This window comes from Podarcis raffonei, chromosome 16 (assembly GCF_027172205.1).
Source record: "Podarcis raffonei isolate rPodRaf1 chromosome 16, rPodRaf1.pri, whole genome shotgun sequence".
Taxonomy (NCBI): domain Eukaryota; kingdom Metazoa; phylum Chordata; class Lepidosauria; order Squamata; family Lacertidae; genus Podarcis; species Podarcis raffonei.
In genome coordinates, this window is record NC_070617.1 from 19,937,468 (window position 1) to 19,960,962 (window position 23,495).

Sequence of the window (23,495 nt, forward strand, 5' to 3'; positions counted from 1 at the left end):
ACCTCTTTTTCTTAATGGACCATTCATAACATTAGAATATTCTTCGCAACTGTGAGCAGGGCAGTGGGGTGAAGACAAGCTACAACAATGATCTATCACGTCGTTCACTGCTCCCGCTCAAGCTGCACAGAAAAAAACATTTTGGTTCCTGAAATTCTGATTGTGCAGGTAAAATAGAACAGATAGAATTGTACAGGATGGGGTATTAAGTGTGTGAAAACAGGCAAGATCCGCTGATCCCCAGGCATATACCTCCAGATGGTGGAGATGTCAGAAGTCATCCTGGCACCCAGGCATCTTCACTTGGTCGCAAATGGCCAATAGCCAGGTGCAAAATGCGCCTGGCACCTGCCTAACTGTGAACGATCCTCTTAGCCTAACCTAGAATTGTTATGGGAATAAAATGGAGATCAGGGGAACCACATATGCCACCTTGAGCTGCTTGGAAGTGTTTACAAATCCAGTAAACAAACTGTGGCCTTTCAGATGTTGCTGTGGGACTCTAATTCCCATCAGCCCCAGCCAGCATGGCCAACACTCAAGAATGATGGGAGTCCAACAATATTTGGAAGGGCACAGGTGTCTCTACTCGCATCCCTAGTGAGTTGTTAAGATAGAAGGATGCCGTACATTTAAAACAGAACTAACCTTTCAGGAGGCAGGCTGTCCGTGATGCTGCTGTGCCGTCTCTGCATCTTCCTTAAGACTTTAAAACACAACACACTCAACATTAACGTGGCAGATCAATGGTGGCAGCAAGGAAGTAGTGGCAAGGACTGGAGAGACGGCTGGAGCACAGACGGGGGCCCCATTCACTCAGTGGCAAGGAGCGCAAAACTCTTACTGGGAAGGCTGGACAAAGACTGTACCACAAGGCAACGGGCGCAGAGCAAATCTTGGAAGCTCCAGGATGAACACGACAGCAGCACCCAGGAGAAATAGATCTCTGGAAGGAAGTCAGGTCCTATCCTTTAGGTCAGTAGCTGCATCAAAAGCTGACGATCGCACCAAATTTGTGATGCAAGGAAGGGAAGCGGTCCTTGGGGAAAGCGATGGCGAAGTGGTGGCTGGATTGGAGCGTCAACTGCGTGGTTCTCCAGATGTTGTGACCCTGGGAGATTTTGCAAAGGAAAAAGAAATGAGGCAGGAAAAATAGGAAGGAGGGGAGTCAGAAGACAAAGGGCTAGGAAGCACAGCCCCTTCCTAGGCCACAATCACGCCAAGAGAGCCAACGTTTGTCCGCAGTTTTTCCGGGTCATGTGGCCAGCATGACTAAGCCGCTTCTGGTGAAACCAGAGCAGTGCACGGAAACGCCGTTTACCTTCCTGCCAGAGTGGTACCTATTTATCTACTTGCACTTTGATGTGCTTTCGAACTGCTAGGTTGGCAGGAGCTGGGACCGAGCAACGGGAGCTCACCTTGTCATGGGGATTTGAACCGCTGACCTTCCGATCGGCAAGCCCTAGGCTCAGTGGTTTAGACCACCACGCCACCCGCGTCCCCTTAAATGCTTATGGCTCTCCGCAAAGAATTATGGGAGATGTAGTTTATTAAGGGTGCTGGGAGTTGTTAGGAGGCTCCTATTCCCCTTCAAGGGCTTCAATTCCCAGAGTTCCTTGGGAAGAGGGGCTGACTGTTAGGCCACCCTGGCCAAATGAGCATCCCCTCTCCCCAGAGAACCCTGAGAATATAGTCCTGAGATGAGGAACACAGATCTCCATCACGGAGTTCAGAGCATCCTCAGTAAACTACATATCCTAGGATTCTTTGGGGGAAGCACACTTTTGCTTCCATTCTAACCAAAAGCCAGCTCCCCACCACCTCTCTGCCTTGACTGTGACCAGTGGCGTAGCGTGGGTTGTCAGCACCCGGGGCAAGGCAAGTAATTTGCGCCCCCTAACCCGTGGATTTTAGCACTCGAGTGCGAGCGTGCCCCCCCCAGATGTTGCGCCCGGTGCGGCCGCCCCCCCTTGCACCCCCCACGCTACGCCACTGACTGTGACTGAGATTTTCAACTATACTATCTATTTATAGTACTTGTCCCCAAGCCGTGTCCAAACACAGGCTTTTATATCTTAGGTGCCACTGCTTTCTGCGCTGCTGCTTTTAGCATCTGCTGGTGCTTTTAACCTGGTTCTCTTCTAGTGCTGTTTTAATTTGTTTGCAATTTCATGACCCCTGTGTATTCTTCTTTTCTTTTCTTTTTACATTTTATGGCTTTGCTTTGAAAACATTGTGCACCATCCAATGAACGTAGAGGTTAACAGATGGCAGAAGAATGTGTTACAAATAAATAGAGAATTTTAAAAAGCAATTCACAAAAGGAAAGCACAGACAGCAAAATACAGATACTGATGCAAAAGTATTTCCAATACAAAGCTATAATCATGGAGTGACCTGCAGTAGACCAGACTGGATTTCAGTTGCACCTGAAAACCTAAGACAAGATGCATCTTCTCCAGATAGGGTCACAACTGGTATGTTGGTTAAAAAAACAAAAACCAGCCCTGCCCATCACTGTTACCTGAGCTTCCCAGTTAATACCAAGTCTAGAATTCTTCCCCCTCATTCTACATATGGTTCTTAGCTGTAGTTTTTCACTGGAGGTGAGTGGAATTAACTTGATAACTGCAGCACCCTTCGCCATACTTAGGCTGTGAGCACATCATACAGTCCCCCTGCACCAGAATTCTGGGAGCTGTAGTTGAAGGGTGCTGGGAATTGTAGATCTGAGAGGGATAAACTAGAGTTTCCAGTATCCTTTGGTGACGGAGAGTGTGTGCTTTTAATATACCACCTGGCCCTATTCCAAGACAGACCTGTGGCCTGTCTAGCCCAGCTCTCTGGGAAATCTCTCCCAGTCCTACTGACATTGGGGACATGAACCTGGGACCTTTTGCATGAAAAGCATGTGCTCGACTGCTGAGCCACGAATCTTCCCCCTTGAATGCTCCCCTAAACATACAAACAAAATTTATCCCTGAGCATGCAAGAACAAGCAGGTCAGGATTCTGGGTCGAGACTCCTCCCCGATGGGCTGGTTGTTTACATGCAGGTCTATATGTCCAAAACTTGGAATATACCCTAATGCCAGCGGCTAAAACAGCAGCCTGAAGTGGTCCAGGCTTTCCACCTCAGTGAGAACTAGGCCCTTGATCAAAGCATTGGATGTTCCTCTGTATTTAGAGCGAGAGATAAACCTGGCATTCAACACTGGGATGTCTTGCTGCTTGGCCAGGGGCATGAGATGGGGGCGCAAATGATGGGGGGGCAACCTTAACCCCCCCATCCTTAACTCCCCCCCATCTTTCTTTACTCCTGGCTTATTTTTATTCTACAACCAGGAAAGGAGACTATCGTCTTGGAACTCCCAGCCACCCATAAAGCAAGAAAGCGATCAGAAATGAATGGAGGAATAAAAACATACACCATCCCCATCCCTCCGCGCCTGATGGAACATTATATTACCTGGTCCCCGGGCTGCGAGGCGGATCGGCCCCTCCCTCTTTGCTCCTCCCTCCTTCCCGCCCCCGCGGCCCCCCCCGCACGCACGTGACTTCCGTCTCCGCCCCCTCCCTCCGGAGCATTTTCAATTGGACACAAAGTAACCCTCTCGCTTCCGGGGGGAGGGAGGAGAGAGACGGAGGAAGGCAGCCGGGCGTTCCTGCGATCGCCGCACAAAGGCAGGCGAAGAACACCCCCCCAACTCCCCGGGCTTGCTTTCCGTGCCATCTCCTTAATTCGGACCGCCGCTCCCTTAATTCGGATTCAGGCCCTTAATTCGGATCGCCGCTCCCTTAATTCGGATCCTGGATTCGGATCGACTTGGAAGCGGGTTTTGTTTTGTTTTTTTGGTGGGAGAGCAAGGGAAGGGGCTCCTTGGCTGCTCAGAAAGTTCACCCTCTCTGAAGCAGCTCCCGGTCTCCTTGTGTCTTCACATGCCCCCCACGATCGCCCCCGGAGGCCTGCCCGGGGATGAGGCGGGGGTCTCCCGGGCTCCCCCTCGCGCCCCAGACCCCCGGGTGGGCTAGCCAAGCCAAGGCAGAGCCCGATCCGCCGCCGCCCCCGTTCTCTTTCAGGGTCGCCGCTTGACCCCCGCTTAGTCCTTCTCCATGGTGCAGATCCTGGCCCTGGTGTGGCGGAGGCTGCTTCGGAAGCGCTGGGTCCTGGGGGTCGTCTTCGGGCTGTCCCTCATCTATTTCCTCAGCAGCACCTTCAAGCAGGTCAGTCGAGACCCCCCACCCGCCCCAACACCTTTTTTCCTCTCTCTCTCTCTTTGGTTTCGTTTTCCGGCATCTGTTATTTGTATCGATCGCGTTTACGGTATATATCAAAGTGGCCGACGGGGTTCTCCCCTGCCCCCCAAATTATCCTTCACACAACAACCCTGTGAGGTAGGTTAGGCTGAGAGGCAGCAGTCCGCCCAAGATGGTCCACATGTGAGCACCATGGAGATTTGAACCCTGGTCTCCCAGGTCCTAGTCTAAAACTCTAACCACTGCGCCATCGCTGCCTCTCACCGTTGGAGGCAGCAGTTCTTCTGAATCCCAGTTGCTGGAAACCTCTTGTGTTTGCATCCCACTTGCTGGTTGCGTGGCTGCTGTGAGAACAGGATGCTGGACTTGGTAGGCCCTTGGATCTAATACTATAAGCATTGTTGTTGTGTCCGACTCTTTGTGACCCATGGAAGCTTCAAGAACACTGTCCAACCATCTGGTCCTCTGTCGTCCCCTTCTCCTTGTGCCCTCCATCTTTCCCAACATCAGGGTCTTTTCCAAGGAGTTCTCTTCTCATGAGGTGGCCAAAGTATTGGAGCCTCAGCTTCAGGATCTGTCCTTCCAGTGAGCACTCAGGGCTGATTTCCTTCAGAATGAAATAAAAAAAATCCTTCCAGTAGCACCTTAGAGGCCAACTAAGTTTGTTATTGGTACACGATAACACATACCAATAAAGCTCATACCAATAACAAACTTAGTTGGTTTCTAAGGTGCTACTGGAAGGAATTTTTTTATTTTGTTTCGACTACAGCAGACCAACATGGCTACCTACCTGTTCCTTCAGAATTGATAGGTTTGATCTTCTTGCAGTCTATGGGACTCTCAAGAGTCTCCTCCAGCACCATAATTCAAAAGCATCAATTCTTCGGCGAGCAGCCTTCTTTATGGTCCAGCTCTCACTTCCATGCATCACTACTGGGAAAACCATAACTTTAAACATTATGTTTAAACTATAAACATTAGCATTTATATAAAGCACAGCACAGCCAATGGTCCGGGAAGGTGAGAGCCGCAGCCCGTCACATCTAGAGGGCACCCCCTTGGCTATCCCTGCAAAAGAGCTCTCAGGGGTTCAGTGTGCTTTTCACGTTCCACCTTTATTGAACTCTTACAACAACCCTGTAAGGTTGGTCAACGTGGTCACCATCTTGCAGATGTGAGGGGAGGGGCCTGAGGGCCTTGCTTAAGGCGACAGATTGAACCCATAGCAGGGGTGAGATTCAAAGGGAAATTTGGTATTATGGATGACTAGCCTCTTGGGTGCTGGTCTGCCTCAGTTCCATACTTCAAGCCCATTGTTTAGCTCAGTAATATACCATATTCTTCACCCTATAGGGCGCACCGGCCCATAGGGCGCACTTATTTTTGGGGGGGGGAATAAAGAAAAAAATTTATTTCCCCCCTGAGCCCCAAAGAGCAAAGAAGGATGGATCCCGCTAGCTGTCCTGGCTTTGTTTTTAGCCTCGGGGCTGGGGGTCTGGGAGCGAAGGCGAGGTTGCATTCAACCTCGCCATCGCTCCTGGTGCTTGCGGATAGCTTGAGCGAAAGCCTGCATTCACCCCATAGGATACACACACATTTCCCCTTCATTTTTGGAGGGGAAAAGGTGCGTCCTATAGGGCCAAAAATACGGTAGTTTGAAACGAAGGAGCTACAAAGTCAATCGTCCCAACTTTTTGCAGGGGCTGTGTCACGCTACATTTCCCAGAGTGGTTTAACCATCACTCCCTCTTCGTAGGAAACTGCGAATTGTAGGTCTTTGAGGGGAACATGGGGGATACCTCCTAATAACTCTCAGCACCCATAACAAGCTGCAGCTCCCAGGGTTCTTTCGGGGAAGACATGACTGTTTGCTTTAAATTTATGGTTGTGATGTAAATTTGTTTATGTATGCCACAACGTCAGCAAGGATACTTTTGGCCCAGAAATGGAAAAAGCAGGAACTTCCAGCATTGGAAGAAAGGCAAACCAAGATGATAGAATACGTAGAATTGGCAAAGTTGACGGGGAAGATCCGAAATCAATGTGACGATCTGTTTCAAAAGGACTGGAGCAAATTTATATTATATATGAAAGAACATTGTAAACATTTGAAAACGTTTGTAGGTTTGAGTTGAAATATTTTGTAATGCGGACACAGGGAACTGATTTACATTTAATGAGGTGACGTTTATCAAGAAAAAAAGAAGGTAAATAAGTGCTAAGATGTAAGTGATTATTTATGAAAGCCAGAATGCGGGACGGGGGGAGGTCAGTGCTCAGTGTGAGCAATGCTTTTGGTTATGGAAATGTGAATTTGGTAAAATGTAAATTCAATAAAAATAAAAATAAATAAATTTATGTTGTGATGGTTGCCATAGTTCAGGCGGGTTGTGTGTTTTTTTAAGGGGCTGGATTCAAATCAAAACATAGGAGCAGTCTGGCTGAAAGGGCAACTTGCACAACTGTTTCTGTGTGCTCTTTAAATTGACAGATGTAGCAGCTTGTGAGACCCATGCGTCTTGGGTTTTTTTGAAATGAGGCACGGGCAACCCACCCCCCCCAACAGAAAAATACAATGCACAAAATGACCTTTTGAAATCTTCTCCCCTGCTGCAGGTTAAGGCAGCATCGGCAGGACAGGACTGTAGCTTGCTTCCCACGCTCCTCTGTTTTCCGTTTCAGGAAGAGCGAGCCGTACGAGATCGGAATCTCCTCCAGGTGCAGGACGAGGATCACCCGATCGCGTGGAAAGTGCAGTTCAACTCCGGGAATGGCAGCCAGCCCAGTAACCAGTGCCGGAACTCTGTCCAGGGGAAGCTGCTGATCACAGATGAACTGGGTGAGGCTCCCTCTTCCAAGGGTGGTGTGGTGTAGCGGTTAGTGTTGGCGTAGGACTGGTGAATCATGAGAGCTGTGTTCCATCTCCCCTGATGGAGGCTGCATGCCTCTGGGTACCAGTTCCTGGGAGTCGGGAGTCGCAAGCGGAGAGAGATTCTCGTTCCATCTGGTTGGCCAGTGTGCGAAAAGAATGCTGTCCTTTTCTCCTTGTGCCTGAGCTTTTACATAACATAATAAACCACTTCCAGTAATACAGGGGATAGGGCTGGGTGAGATATCAATAAACCAGTTTTAAATCCATATATGATACTGGATACATAAATTTTGACCTGGTAAAGGTAAAGGGATCCCTGACCATTAGATCCAGTCGTGACCAACTCTGGGGTTGCGGCGCTCATCTCGCTTTATTGGCCGAGGGAGCTGGCGTACAGCTTCCGGGTCATGTGGCCAGCATGACTAAGCCGCTTCTGGCGAACCAGAGCAGCGCACGGAAATGCAGTTTACCTTCCCGCCGGAGTGGTACCTATTTATCTACTTGCATTTTGACGTGCTTTCGAACTGCTAGGTTGGCAGGAGCAGGGACTGAACAACGGGAGCTCACCCCGTCGCGGGGATTTGAACCGCCGACCTTCTGATCGGCAAGTCCCAGGCTCTGTGGTTTAACCCACAGCACTACCCACGTCCCCGGTAATATACCCGCGTGACCTGGTAATATATCACAAATCATGATGCATGTTAGGGATGGGCGATATATCATCCAAAACCGGTTTCAAGTCCATATAATGATACTGTTTTCATAATTTTTGACCTGGTAATATATTGCAAATCACGATATGTGAGTGTGTGCTGTGCAAAATATCACCATGTGGGGAAAACCATGAAGCCAGCCAATTGCTTCTCCCTAGCTCCATCCTTCTTTCAAACATTGTGATAGATCAGTATGTCACAATGTTTAGCTTTAACAAAGTTGAAAACCAGATGTCTCCTGGCCCTAATAGTGGAATGTAGCACAACTTTAGCTCTTCATTTCCATGTTATTTGCAACCGGGTTTTTCCTGGAAGCAGATTTCAAGGAAATGAGTGCTAAACTTGCACAGCATTTCCCTGGAAGTGGCATTTAAGTTGTGTGGAAGCTCAAGTGCTCAGTAGGAATTGGCAGGGGGAAACGCAATATACTGCTGTGTAAATGCAGCCATAAGCACCACGCCACTGTAGCACAGTGGAAGAACATTGGATTTGCATGCAAAAGGTTCCTGGTTCAATCCCTGGTAGGGTAGGGGAAGCTCCCTGCTGAATCCCTGGGGAGTTGCTGCCAGTCAGTGTAGACAGTTCTGAGCTAGAGGGGCCAATGACAGCACTCTATGCCCAAGGCAGCACTCTATGTTCTATGGCTTTCCCTAATAAAGTACAGTGGTACCTTGGTTCTCAAATGCCTTGGTACTCAAATGCCTTGGTTCCCAAACACCGAAAACCCAGAAGTAAGTGTTCCAGTTTTTTAATGTTTTTCAGAAGCTTCTGGTATAAACACACACACACACACACACACACACACCCAAGTAATAATACAGTGGTACCTTGGTTCTCAAATGCCTTGGTAGTCAAAAGCCTTGGTTCCCAAACACCGAAAACCTGGAAGTAAGTGTTCCGGTTTTCGAACGTTTTTCAGAAGCCAAACGTCCGATGCAGCTGTCAGCTATTATTATTTAAAAGTCTGATTAATCCATTTTGCACTACTTTCTTTGGGAAAGTGTGCCTTGGTTTTGGAGCGCTTCAGTTTTGGAACAGACTTGCGGAATGGACTAAGTTTGAGAACCAAGGTACCACTGTAGATATTGGTTGTCTCTTCACTCTGATTTCAAACAGTCTAGAATGTCAAGTGCTGTCTCCGTCCTCAATATCTCTTCTGGTGTTTTTTTTTGGGGGGGTAGGTTACATCTGTGAAAGGAAGGACTTGCTGATGAACGGCTGCTGCGATGTCAAAGCCCCCAGTGCAAAGCTCTACAGCTGCGAGAGCTGCTTGCCCAACGGATGCTGCAGCATCTACGAAGCCTGCGTTTCCTGCTGTTTGCAGCCCAACAAGGTACGGTGGGTTTTGGCATGAACCCTGGGCACCTGCAGCAAAATGTTGCAGCACAGCATTGCCACCTCCTCCACCACAGGAGTGCTTCCCTTCAGGTTGCCAGCCAGCCATGCCCTCTGTTGGAATACACTTACAGGGCTCAAGCAGGTCATTCGATTTCCTTTGCCGCCTGCTGTTTTTTCAACACACATACACCTCTATGTACGCACCGTATTTTTTGCTCCATAAGACACACTTTTTTCCTCCTAAAAAGTAAGGGGAAGTGTCTGTGCGTCTCATGGAGCGAATGTGTGGTCGATCGCTGGCTCCCTTTCCGGCCCTGCCCCCTTGCCCAGGCCTCCATTGTAGAATGTTCTGCAGACGGAGGCTGTTTGTTTCCCCAGCAACTTGTGACTGGCTCATTAGATTATCTGTTTGGAAACTGTATCTGTAGAAATGGCTCCCTTTCCTTTCCTAAAGAAGCTGCTGCACTGTGAGTTGAACCCCATAAAAACAGGATTTTTTCCCTTTGCAAAGTAAGCGCAACAACTTTGAGCTGATCCTCAAAAAAAACCCACATGGGGCTTTTCCCCTTTGCAAAAGAAGCTGCACAACTGTGAGCTGATCCCCCAAAAAACCAGGGCTTTCCCCCTTTCCTCCTCTAAAAACTAGGTGCGTCTTATGGAGTGAAAAATGTGTTATATAATCTCTAGCACCTGCCTGGTTGCATTTCAACCATTTGCAGCCCAGTTCTCCACTTTTAATAACATTTTTTATTAACAAAAAACAACAAAAAGTTCATCCTCCATGAAGTTTGCAGCTCCTCCCAGTTTGTGTCATCAGCGTCGTTCTGTTTGCTTGTGTTTTAATGGGGACTTCAGCGACTCAGAAATGCTTGCCTGTTGGAGATCTCCCAGGTTGAGATGCTGGGAGGAGACTCCTTTCTCTGTATGGGACAAAAGTTAAGATTTACAGTCGTACCTTGGTTGTCGAATGGAATCCGTTCCGGAAGCCCATTTGACTTCCGAAAACGTTTGACAACCAAGGCGCAGCTTCCGATTGGCTGCAGGAGCTTCCTGCAGCCAATCGGAAGCCGCATCAGATGTTGGGGTTCCAAAGAATGTTTGCAAACCAGAACACACCCAGATTTGCGGCGTTTGGGAGCCAAAACATTCGACTCGCAAGGCGTTCAGGATCCAAGGTTCGACTGTATTTGTGAGAGAGGATTCTGAATTCTTCTATCTCTTCTACTGTATCTTTTTTTCTTTTCTTTTTTTTATTATTTGTGTAGATTAGCATGTCTTTTATAATATTGTTGAAACTGTTAATAAAACTTTATCCAGAAATAAAAATAGAAAATGCTTGCCCGTTGTCTGCTGCTGCTCCTTCTCCTCCACTGTGCCATTCCTGCCTTCATAACTCTTCTGTTGTCACCTAACTTCCTTCCTTCTTTCTTTTTTTAACCCCCAGCAACGGCTCCTGGAGCACTTTCTAAATCGAGCTGCAGTTGCCTTCCGGAACCTCTTCATGGCTGTGGAAGATCACTTTGAGTTGTGCTTGGCCAAGTGCAGGACCTCCTCGCAGGTACGGGGAGAGGTCTGTGGGGCTGACTGAGTAGCAGGTCATGATCTCCTCTGCTCCCATCCTGCTCCTGGTGGGTTAAGTTCAACAGATGAGCAAGACAACCCACCTGTCAGTCGGGCAGAGGGGATCAATAGCAACCATTTTGGGAAACCCTGTTCTAACCTTGGGTGCCTGGGATTTCAATAATAATAATAATGATAAAACAAAAAATTTTTTTCCTTCCAGTAGCACCTTAAAGACCAACTAAGTTAGTTCTTGGTATGAGCTTTCGTGTGCATGCACACTTCTTCAGATACACACTTCTTCAGTGTATCTGAAGAAGTGTGCATGCACACGAAAGCTCATACCAAGAACTAACTTAGTTGGTCTTTAAGGTGCTACTGGAAGGAAAAAAAAATTTTGTTTTGACTATGGCAGACCAACACGGCTACCTTTCTGTAATAATAATGATAATAATGATGATGAATTTATTTATTTATTTATTTATTTCCCACCCATCTGACTGGGTTTCTCCAGCCACTCTGGGTGGTTTACAGCATATATGAAAACATAATAAAACATCAAGCATTAAAAAGCAGAATATCTTATACAGACTATATATAAACCAATAAATCAACAGAAATAATAATAAAATAAATATTATTTTATAATTTATATCCCACCCATCTGGCTAGGTTTTCCCAGACATTCTGGGTGATTTACAACATATATGAAAACATAATAAAACATCAAATATTAAAAAGCAGAATATCCTATACAGACTATAAATAAACCAATAAATCAATAGAAATAATAATTTAATAATAGCTATAACAATCCATTTACAGTCATACCCAAATTAAAATAACTGCCAACCCCAGCTAAACATTTAACCAACCCCAACCAACCCAACAAAAACAAAAAAGAGGAATCAAAATAAATTAAAACCTTTAAAAACATTTTAACCACTTGCCCCAACCCAAGAGTTGTTCTAGCAATGTTCCTCCGGTCTCCCAGGAGCCTCTTTAAGCTGTTCCAGGTGAGTCTCGGCCCCGCCCCCTAGGCCAGGTGGAAATGGGCTTTGCAGCAGGGAGCAGGTCTTCCTTCCAGCACTGATGGCAGCAGCAGTTTCATGCATGAAAAGCATACAATCGTAGAATTGGAAGGGACCCCGATGGTCATCTGGTCCAACCCCCTGCAATGCAGGAATCTCGGCTACAGATGTGCGCTCTGTCATTCAGCTGGTGGCCATGCTCCGTTGCTGCCTGGAAAGTCTGCGTCCCTGCATGTGCTCTGTCTTCTTCCCCCAACCTAACAAATATATATCTCCTCCCCCTTCTCCCCTTGCCCAGAGCGTGCAGCACGAGAACACCTACCGCAACCCCATTGCGAAATACTGCTATGGGGAGTACCCTCCGGACCTCCTGCCAGTGTGATAGCGGCAAGGGGACTGTGGCAGCAAGGAGAGAGAGACCAGAGGCATTAGCCATTGTGGAACGGGGACATTTGTGAGGACGCTCGGACACCTGCCTTTGTGCTTCGGCACCTGACTTAGCCTTTCAGGAAAGAGCCTCTTTCATCCGCCTGTCGCTGCCTCCCTGCAGTTCGAAAATGGGATGAGGGCAGTGAGAGACCCTCCGTCGGCTGTCGCCAAAGGACTGTGTTCAGACGCGGCATCGTGGCTACAGTCAGTCCTGCCCCCATTTTCAGATACGAACATAATAGAAGTTGTCTCTCTCCCCGTAGCCTGTGGGCCTTCTCTCTGGCCTGGCCAACAAACTCAGTGAATGACGAAAGGTCCCTGTAGATGAGAGAGCAATGCTTGGTTCCTTGCAGGCGAGAAACGTCCTTTATCCTCAAACCATGCCATGTTAATACAAATTATTTATTGGGATGACACTACGGCTCCAAACATATTGCAGGGTGTTCTAGAAGCCGGTTACAGGATCGTGTTGGTGGCTTTGGTCCAAGATGGGACAGGGAAAGCACTTCGCTTTAGATTTTTCTCCAGGCTTTGTCATTAATCTTGTTCCTCACGGTCTGATCTTTGAATTGATTTGGCTGTTGCTTGCCAGCAGGGGGCGGTAGCAAATAGCATCATTTCCTGGCTTTGGAGCTAAAGAGAGCTGAGGTTTCTCTGCATATCCGGGGTGGAAATCCCTGGCCTGCGGGCCTATCTGGACCCACCAGGCTTCCCCATTGGGACCAGGGAGCTGTTTTACCCTAGCACCACCCACCTGGTGTCGCCTAAAGAGGCGGCTGTCGCAAAAAAATGGGATTTACAGGCACCGCTGGTCAGTTGATCAGAGCTGTTCCCACAGGGCTTCACAAGCACCAATGATCAGCCTCGCTCTCCACATCGCCATTATGTTTGGTGATCGTCATGTGGGCAGCCCCCACCCACCTGTCAAATTCAGCCAGCAGGGATTAGTGGGTTGTGGTACTGTGATTAGATGACTGTTAATTGGGGGAAAGTAAACAACCCCCCCCCCCTATAAATGTAGTACATAGGGCACAGATGCTTGCAATTCTAGATCTCTGCTACTGCCGTGCCAACCCAATGAGCGAAGCAGTGAATGACCCAAGTAGTGGGGTAGGAGAGGTGAAAATAATGCCAAGGTATTTGACATATGGCAACCAATGCGCCCCTGTGGTTTCAAGTAGTACATGGGTAGGCAAGTCTTTAAAATTCTCACAGCCTTCTAGCAGCTATGGGGACTCATTTACCAGAAGTCATGTATTTAGCACAGGCATAGGCAAACTCGGCCCTCCAGATGTTTTGAGACTACAGTCCCCATCATCCCCGACCACTGGTCCTGCTAGCTAGGGGTGATGGGAGTTGTAGTCCTAAAACATCTGGAGGGCCGAGTTTGCCTATGCCTGATTTAGCATGAACTCTGGAAGTATCCACTCAATTCTGACCAGGTCAGTCTCCTGGTATGTGTTGTGCTCTAGGAAGCTTAGTTTGGTCAGAATCGAGAAAACACTTAAATACATTACTTCTGGTAAATGAGTCACCATATCTGGGCTTTTAAGACGTGTACTACCCATGTACAGTGGTACCTCTGGTTGCGAACAGGATCCGTTTCGGAGCCTCATTCACAACATGAGCAGAACTCAACCTGCGTGTGCGTGGGTTGCGATTTGCCGCTTCTGCGCATGCGTGTGATGTCATTTTGAGCATCTGCGCGAGCGGCGAAACCCGGAAGTAACCCTTTCTTGTATTTCTGGGTTGCCACGGGACGCAACCTGAAAAGATTTAACCTGAAGCAAACGTAACGAGGTATGACTGTACTATCTGAAACCAAAGGGGTACAGTGGTTGCCAGATGTGGTTTTTTCCTGCTCTCCTACCTCACTAAAGATGCTTTTCTGCTCCATGTGTCATCTGGAGATTGGGAGGCAATCCATGTGTTGTGATGCAGCTGTTTTCCTCTCCTGTGGCGTCATCAGGTAGCCTTGGAATGAGCCACCTGGGTGTAGAGCAGGCGAGGGGAACCTCTGACCCTCCAGATGTTACTGAACTACAACTCCCATCATCTCTGAACATGGACCATGCTTGCTGGGCCTGATGGGAACTGTGATTCAGCGGCATCTCGAGGCCCAGAGGGTTCCCCACAGGTGGTGTAGCATTCTGCCCAAGGGTCCTAAACTCAGCTGATGAGTTCTCTCTGACCACAGAAAGCTTTAATCTTCTACTGATCATGGAATACTCTTTGTCACCTCTGATTTTCCCACTTCCAGTGTGAAACAAATGTCTAAATACACTCCATCACAAACTAAACTTGTTCTCCTCCTGTTTATTGAATGGTGAAACATTCCTCACACACATGGTTGCTGGCGGGAGACCCCAGCGGTGGACTTTCTGAATAAGAAGTCATTCCTTGTTTGCCCTAGGAAGGCAGCAGTAGCCAACATGGTGCCCTCCAGATATTCTGGATGCTAGATACCATCAGTACAAGCCAGTAAGTCTGGGATCTTAAACCTGGAGCCTTTCCAATGTTGTTTGGACTACAGCTCCCATCATCCTTGACCACTGATAGTGATGGTTGGGGCTGATGGCAGCACGAGTCCAGTAAATGGCTGGAGCAGTGTGTTCCTCAACCTTTGGTCCCCAGATGTAGGTGGACTACAATACCCATCATCCACAGCCAGCTTAGCCTAACAATCAAGGATGCTGTGCGTTGTGATCCACACACATTTGGGGACCTAGGGTTAGAACAGCCTTCTCGAGCAGGGTTTCCCAAACTTGGGTCTCCAGCTGTTTTTGGACTACAATTCTCATCATCCCTGACACTTGGTCCTGCTAGCTAGGGATGATGGGAGTTGTAGTCCGACAACAGTTGGAGACCCAAGTTTGGGGAACGCTGTTCCAGAGGGTCACAGATTTCCAGGCATGCAAAGTGTTTCAATTGCAAGGGCTACACAACTGAGAGAGTGCTGCTTCAGTGCTAAGCATTTAGGAACCCTGAAAAGATACTGGGCTTCAATTTCAAGAGAATGATGAGCGAGTTCTGTTAATGTACAGTGGAATGTCAAGCCACTCTGAAAGAAGTTGCTGGATTGCTCCATTGGTCCAGGTCCGTGCGCAGAAAATAGATATAGCTGAAAGGCAACACAGGACAATCTGCATTCATGGCAATGCATCCCTAACTATACAACCTTCTAATATTGCAGGATTATTGCAAAATTTTAGGAGGTTGTATAATCTTAGAACATTGTGTGGTTGTGGCTATCGCAAAGGGATCCTGCACTTCTGAAACTGCCACAACACTAAAGGTCAAGGACCCCTGGATGGTTAAGTCCTGTCAAAGGCGACTATGGGGTTGTGGCACTCATCTCACTTTCAGGCCGAGGGAGCCGGCATTTGTCCACAGACAGTTTTCCGGGTCATGTGGCCTGCATGACTAAACTGCTACTGGCACATGGAGGACCATGATGAGTGCCAGAGCACACGAAAACACCGTTTATCTTCCTGCCACAGCTGTACCTGTTTATCTACTTGCACATGGGTGCTAGGTTGGCAGGAGCTGGGACAGAGCAACGGGAGCTCACCTCATCATGGCGATTCGAACCACCAACCTTCCAATCAGCAAGCCCAAGAGGCTCAGTGGTTTAGACCACAGTGCCACCCATGTCCTTTGCCACAACACTACTGAGGGTGAGTCCCACCAGTGTAATTTACCCCAGCGTAAATTATTCCAGCTTTTTGTAGTTTGAATGGCTCTATTAGTTGCAGGGGGGAAAGCGAATAAAAAGTAAAAAGGTAAAGGACCCCGGACGGTTAAGTCCAGTCATAGGTTGGGGTTGCAGCACTCATTTCGCTTTCAGGCCGAGGGAGCCAGCGTTTGTACACAGATAGCTTTTCGGGTCATGTGGCTAGCATGACTAAACCACTTCTGGTGCAACGGAACACCGTGACGGAAACCAGAGCGCACAGAAATTTCATTTCTTCCCGCCACAGCTGTACCTATTTATCTACTTGCACCAGTATGATTTCGAACTGCTAGGTTGGCAGAAGCTGGGACAGAGCAACGGGAGCTCACCCCGTCATGGGGATTCAAACCGTCGAGCTTCTGATCGGCAAGCTCAAGAGGCTCAGTGGTTTAGACCACAGCACCACTGACTTCCCTTCGGTGAATAGCAATGATGTGGCAGAGGTGAGTGGTAGAGGTATCTTAAAGCCTTCTCTCATAATACTAGAACTCTGAGCCGTCCCAGGAAGCTGAATTGCTAGAAGCTACTGCAAGGTGCTTTTGTAACTGCAGAAGAAATGAAGATCTTTCGCTCTCAAAGAGAGGACTGGAAGATGCTCTGGGAAGTTGCTACGCTGCCCTGTTTTCTTGCCCTCTGACCCACCAAGGTGAGAGTCATCCGGCAGCCACTTAATCAAATGGAGATGTTGATTTTTCTGTTAACCCAGCTGGGACGACATCTTCTGCAGGCCGTCATCGTGCCAGATAACAAATGGCTTTCCAGAATCCCATTATTCTCCCACTGGCAAGATCTGCTCCAGGAAAGGGAGATGGGAATGGATGTGTCATTTCGGGACAAAAGGGGACGTCAATCCCGGTTATCGCTGCTCTGGAGAACTGAGCAGCTGTGGGTTTTTGCTTATTATGCAAAAACTCCAAATGTGGTATCGGGTGGATTTCTGGTCACACAGATTTCCCCACCTTAGTTTGTTTATTTATAATATTTATATGCTGCTCTTCAACAATAAAGGTTATGTCCAATATTAGACCTATTCAGAGTAGACTCATTGATTATATTATATTATATTATATTTATTTTATTTTATATTAGATGAGTCTCTCTCTCTCTCTCCTGGCACACCTTCCCTATTAAAGTGTGGTGCTCCCCACTTTACACGATTTCACCGTATTTTTCGCTCTATAAGACACACCAGACCACAAGATGCACCTAGTTTTTGGAGGAGGAAAACAAGAAAAAAAATATTCTGAATCTCAGAAGCCAGAACAGCAAGAGGGATCGCTGCGCAGTGAAAGCAGTGATCCCTTTGCTGTTCTGGCTTCTGGGATAGCTGTGCAGCCTGCATGTGCTCCATAAGATGCACACACATTTCCCCTTACTTTTTAGGAGGGGAAAAGTGAGTCTTATAGAGCAAAAAATACGGTACTTTATACACACTGGGGCCCGGAACATAACCCCCACATAAGTAGCAGGACACCTGTATCCCAAATGCTGCTTCCTTATGCTCTGCCTCCACAGATGGAAGCAGCAGGGCTTCTGAACACTGGAGGAGAGAGTTACTCTTGTACTCCAGCCCTGCTTGCAGGCTTTCTGTTGGGGCTTCTGGCTGGCTACTGTGAGCACAGGACTGACCCAGCAGTTTCTCCTTATGTTCTTATGCAACCTTTCCTCATAGGAAAGTTGCAACTGGGATCTCAGCTGAGACATTGGGGACTATCCCATTACTGGCTTTGGCAGTTAACAATGAACACGGCGTCTGTGCATCCTTTTCTTGTGTGTGCAATTTATGCCAGGGATTTGAAATGAGAAGGTAAGCCACGAGTGCTACCAGGCAGACTGTAAAACATTTATAGGGAAGCCTCTGCGGTGCCCTGTTTTACCAAGTGAAAACGCAATGGAAATTAAATGTGAGTTGGGGATGTTATGAGGATGAATGTCTCCATTGATTAAATGAGCCGCTGATAGACAGGGAGCAGCAGCTTGGCTGCCGAGTTTTCCGTCACACATTATTCATGCGGTATTTAAGTAGCAAGTGATGGACGTGCCAGAATTTCCCCCTAATTGTTGGCACGAGGAATGGGATTCTGCCTGAATGGTCTGCTCACAAACTGCTGTGGTGGGGAAATGGCTTTATCCAAGGATATATTCCAAAGGTTGGGGTTTATAGCATGTTGCTAAGTGTAGGGGTGGGGGGTGGGGGAAGGAAAGTGCAACTCACAGTATATCTGCCAAATACATAAAAATGTAAGGCTGTCGTCACGCTGCAGTTTGCATGGCCACCAGTAGGCGGACACTCCAACTCCAACATAAGAACAGAATGGGAGGCAGGCAGATGAGCGAGTGAGCAAGCAGTGTGGGTGGCAGACGGCAAGCTTGCCAAACCACTCTCCAAAGTATCTCCCACGCTCCTTTTAAGCGGGTTGGAGTGAGCTGTGAGGGGATAGGCAGTGGGTGTATGAATGAGGCATAAAGGGAGGGGTGTTTGGTCAGGTGTAAAAAGAAGACTGGGTGTCCAGTTGTGGGGCAAGTGGGTCAGCAGAGGGTTGGCAAGCGGATCATGGAGGGGCAGCAACCCCCTTTAGTATATTACAGGAGTGCTTTCCAATACAGGTATGTAGATCCAGAGGCCTCAGTGAGTTTCAGCTCAGCAGAACCCAGAAGATGTTTTAAATCTGTCATTCAGTTCTGTTCCCATTTCTGTTTATAGTTGATTAGATCTGAATCATTGACGTTTAGCTCCTGCATGCTAAGTGGATGAGTCCGACAACAAGATGCTGGAGGCATGCAGATGTGAAGCCACATAACGGAAGGCGTGAGATGTTTCCTGTGAACGTCTAATGCAGGCATAGGCAAACTCTGGCCCTCCAGATGTTTGGGACTACAATTCCCATCATCCCTGACCACTGGTCCTATTAGCTAGGGATGGTGGGAATTGTAGTCCCAAACATCTGGAGGGCCAGAGTTTGCCTATGCCTGGTCTAATGCAGCCTTCTCCAGCCTGGTGGCCAGCAGATGTTTTGGCTGATAATCTCCATCATCCCTACTCACTGGCCATGCTAGCTGGGACGGGAAGGAACTGTAATTCTTTAGAGCCAAAGAACCTCGCTTTATAATCTGGATAGTTACAGAGCCCATATGGGGCCCCGGAAGCCATCCAGATGTTGGACTGCATTTCCCATCACCCGTCGATATAGGGGCATGTCACAACATTAAAACACAATTTTTAAAACTGTTTAAAAAGACTTGCAATCACAAACATGAGGTGTCCTAAGAACATACAAGTTAAATGTCCAAAGCCAGGGCAAAGAGGTGAGTCTTCAGCATTTTCCAGAAGCGGTACAATGAAGGTGCAGGGTGTACCTCTGTGGGGAAGGAGTTTTACAACTTAGGGGCCACCACAGAGAAGACCCTCTCCCAGACTGCCACCCCTTAAGCCAGGGGTCAGCAACCTTTTTCAGTAGGGGGCCAGTCCACTGTCCCTCAGACCTTGTGTGGGGCCAGACTATATTTTTTTTGGGGGGGGTGAACGAATTCCTATGCCCCACAAATAATCCAGATATGCATTTTAAGTAAAAGGACACATTTTACTCATGTAAAAACACGCCGATTCCTGAACCGGCCGGATTGAGAAGGCGATTGGGCCTTAGTTTGCCTACCATGCCTTAAGCCTCTGAGGCTGGAAGAACTAACCAGATGGAATCCTCTGCCAATCTTAGTGCCTGAGAGGCTCTCTAGGGAAGGATGCAGTCTTTCATATACTTGGGGCCAGAGTTGTTTTGGGCTTTAAACACCAACATGTCTAAATCCCTGGGAATCTGTGGCCTATACCCCAAAGGACTATTGCTTTCTCCACACAGGTACAGCTAGGAAAAGCAGATCTCTGGTTCTTGTATTTAAATGCAAAAGAATCCACACCTTTAAGACTGTTTGCACCCCTCTGCTGCAATCCCATCATGACATACAGCATTGGCCCAATTATAAGCTGTACTTGCAAATAAGCCACACCTTTAAAATTCAAGGCTTATTTGTGGATGCAGCCCGCCTTCCGGCTCTACTGCCTTCCAAGGGAGGCTTGGGAGTGGCAGGTAGCCTGCATGCCATTGCCCTGCGCTCCTGGGCTGCTTCCTGGGGGGCGAGCTGCAACGCTTTGCCAGAAGCCTCCCCCACTTCCCCCTTCCTTACATTGGCTCAGGGGAGGCTTGGGAGACACGGTCAGGACGGGCGACATTGTCCCGCACCCCCGACAGCCCTCGTGGGTAGCTGTTTCAGCAGCGATACCGTAAGGTCGCGAATATAAGCCACACTTAAACTTTTCACAATCTTAATTTGGAAAAAAGTGTGGCTTATATTCAGGCCGATACAGTACATTTCCCAGGACTTCAGACCAGGCTGGTGACTGGTCTGTTTCCCAGAACACTTAGAAAAAACATTTAGAAAACAGGAGCCGCATTATTTTACACTTTTTCCTGGGTCTATGTCCTGCTGAGCACAATTGTGTTTCCTATTAAACATGTGTAGGATTACATTGTGAGCCTATCTGTCTCTCTGTCTCTCTAGATGTCTTTCTGCACCAGCCATTCAAGGTGACCACTAAAATAACGAATCAATACAGTATAAAATGATGAAAAAAGAAGTTAAAAAGGCTGTATCACCATAAACAAAACGAGGATAAAGGCAGGCATTGACAGAAGCCAGATATTTTATTAGCAGGGCTGCAAAGGGCAGGCCAATCTGCTGTTTCGGGAGGGCAGAAAACCTGAAACTTCTCCAAAGAGTGGAGAGGCCGCAGATAAAAATTGCACCTTTTAGTAGGTCATTTGAGCAGTCTCTGCAGGTGGCCTAATAAACACAGAAGGGGTGAATATGTCATCCTGGGGTGCTAAAAGCATGTCCTTATTTTCACCTGAGAAATGTTCTGAGAGTGTGGCAGAATACGCTTTTGCAGAAGGAAATGAATACAGAGGACAGCAGGTGGAGAAAAAAAACTTCTTGCAATGTGCAAGAACGGAGGGGCCTTAGGTTGTGATCCTTGGTGAGATTCGACAGGGGGTGTTATGAGGCCACATGAGCTTTGCTATTTTCCTCTGTGAAACGGGCAAGACTGGTGGTATGCTTACTATGGGTCAGTTGTTTTTTAGTCATTTAGTCATGTCCGACTCTTCGTGACCCCATGGACCAGAGCACGCCAGGCACTTCTGTCCTCCACTGCCTCCCGCAGTTTGGTCAGACTCATGCTGGTAGCTTCAAGAACACTGTCCAACCATCTTGTCCTCTGTTGTCCCCTTCTCCTTGTGCCCTCAATCTTTCCCAACATCAGGGTCTTTTCCAGGGAGTCTTCTCTTCTCATGAGGTGGCCAAAGTATTGGAGCCTCAGCTTCACAATCTGTCCTTCCATTGAGCACTCAGGGCTGATTTCCTTAAGAATGATAGGTTTGATCTTCTTGCAGTCCATTGGACTTTCAAGAGTTTCCTCCGGCACCATAACTCAAAAGCATCAATTCTGCCAACAAAGTTGTGTCATCTGCATATCTGAGGTTGTTGATATTTCTTCCCACAATCTTAATTCCGGCTTGGGATTCATCCAGTCCAGCCTTTCGCATGATCAGTTATTGGGGTGCAATTAAGCCTTACGGTCAGCAGGTGCCGCTATTGATGTGGCTTACAAACTGTTACATGAGAGAGCCAGAAAGAGAAAACTGCACGGTCCAATAGAGAGGGGTGGAAAACACACAAGGCAGAACAATTTGTTCCAAAACATTTTGCTCTGCAATGGGGTCATCTATAAATTCTGGGATTTCCTGTTTTCTGAACAGCCAGCCTCAGACAGCAACCAGGGTCTCTTTCTCTCTCGCTCGCTTGTCTCAGACACCCTCCTTTATCCAAGAGCTGCATTTTGCTCTCAGAAATCAAACAAGCCACAAACTCCTGCCTCCTGCGGGCTTTTCAGGAGATCCTGTAACACAACACACCACACTTCTGCTTGTCTCAGCGCCAGGCTTTCATTTCCTCTAGGTTGTGTCATAAAATCATGGGATTTCTGTGGCTTTCCACAACTGCTGTGTAGAATAAATGTGAAAAAGAAGCAAAAAGGCTTGAATGTACATTCCTAGCGTCACTAGGAAGTTCAACGGGTCTAATGGGAGCTTGAAGTTGATTTCGGGCCAGTGTGCGAAAGGGCTAATCCCTTTTATATATTTTTGTTTAATGTATTTAAATTCTGTCTTCTCCCCAAACTGGGATTCAAGGCAGGTCCCAGCTTTTAAAATGCATCATTATAAAACACACTGTGGTAAAAACAAACTAGATTTAAAAAAAGTTAAAATGAATTAAAAACCAGCAGTTAAAATGCAGTTTGCCCTGACAGCAGACCAGTGGTCAGTCCAAAGGCTTGTGTGAGCAGGAATGTCTTAGCCTTCTGCTGAAAGGATAGCAAAGGGGGAGCCAGTCTAGCCTCTCTCGGGAGGTGATTCAACAATGGGTGAGCAGCCACAGAGAAGTTTTACCACCAATTGTGCCTCTGATGTCGATGGGAAGGTGCTCACCTGAGGATTTCAGCACCCAGGCAGGTTCATGTAGGGAGATACAATCTTGCAGGGAATCTGGGCCCAAGCCACAGAGGGCTTTATCGATCATAACCAGCACTTTGAATTGAAACGGACCAGCAGCCAGTGAAGTAAAATGTTCCCTGTAACCAGCCACCATCAGCAATCTGGCTGCAGCATTCTGGACCAGCTGAAGCTTCTGAACACTTTTCAAGGCACACCTACCTCTACCTCAACTGCCACTGAAAGGGTTCCCAGAAGACAGGGTGGCTACTGTTCACAATTGCCTGCAGTCTATAGGATGATTGTACTAGTACTTTCAACTGTTCTTGGACTCAGTGCTTCCCATATGTAAAACGGATGCATGTTTTCTATGATTTATCAGATACTGTATTTGCATGACTTGGTTCACCCCACACCCCCTTTTTAGGTATCTGTTCTTACATGCATGGGAGCCAAGTGATGGGTGACTCTGTCAATGGGTGACTCTGTTAATTCTGGCTTCTCATCTTCCCTTTATTAAGTTTAGTTCTACCTATTTCCACATCAGTTTGCAATTCTTTTTCAAAAAGTCCCCATGAAAATTCATAAGCAATTTAGTGTGGATTTAACCTAATACACACATTCTTCCCCAATTACACACTTTGCAAGCAAAATTCCCTAGTATACTGCTATTTTTGTATATTGTTTCCATCAACATATGCATTTTATAACCATTTTACCCTAATACATACTTTTTTCTTTTGGTTATGATAAACATGACTTGGCTAGAGAACTGCATTTCATAACTCAGGGAAGTGTGGCTTTTGAATAATAGCTGCATTTTGGTTTGTAGAATTTGAAGTGCGAGCTAAGCAAATTCCCCTTTAATGGTGATCTGAAGGGAATTTCTCCTCTATTCCTTGAGCCAATCTTGACTGGAGTATAAATATTATAAATAAATAAACAGAGATCCTGCATTCTGATTATGCTGCTGTATTTAGATTGAAGAATGCTCATCTGTGGAAAGGCTGCTTTGCAC

The 23,495-nt window shown here is 47.3% G+C and overlaps 2 protein-coding genes across 2 annotated transcripts in view; one reads left to right on the forward strand and one right to left on the reverse strand.

Moving 5' to 3' along the window:
- Positions 1-3,534, reverse strand: part of RNFT2 (ring finger protein, transmembrane 2) — a 29,037-nt gene extending 25,503 nt beyond the window's left edge. The window contains exons 1-2 of the mRNA XM_053368905.1: positions 3,469-3,534; positions 649-1,111 (exon numbers count right to left, since the gene is read on the reverse strand). Coding sequence (XP_053224880.1) covers positions 649-731 — 83 coding nt within the window. The 5' untranslated portion in view covers positions 732-1,111; positions 3,469-3,534. The remainder of the gene's footprint in view (positions 1-648; positions 1,112-3,468) is intronic.
- A 58-nt stretch (positions 3,535-3,592) lies between these two features.
- On the forward strand, positions 3,593-12,461 carry SPRING1 (SREBF pathway regulator in golgi 1). Its single transcript, XM_053368855.1, has 5 exons — positions 3,593-4,223; positions 6,942-7,098; positions 9,026-9,177; positions 10,627-10,740; positions 12,072-12,461. Exons 1-5 carry the CDS (start codon positions 4,113-4,115, stop codon positions 12,153-12,155), a joined length of 618 nt encoding a protein of 205 aa, XP_053224830.1. The 5' UTR covers positions 3,593-4,112; the 3' UTR covers positions 12,156-12,461.
- Positions 12,462-23,495: the final 11,034 nt, after the last annotated feature.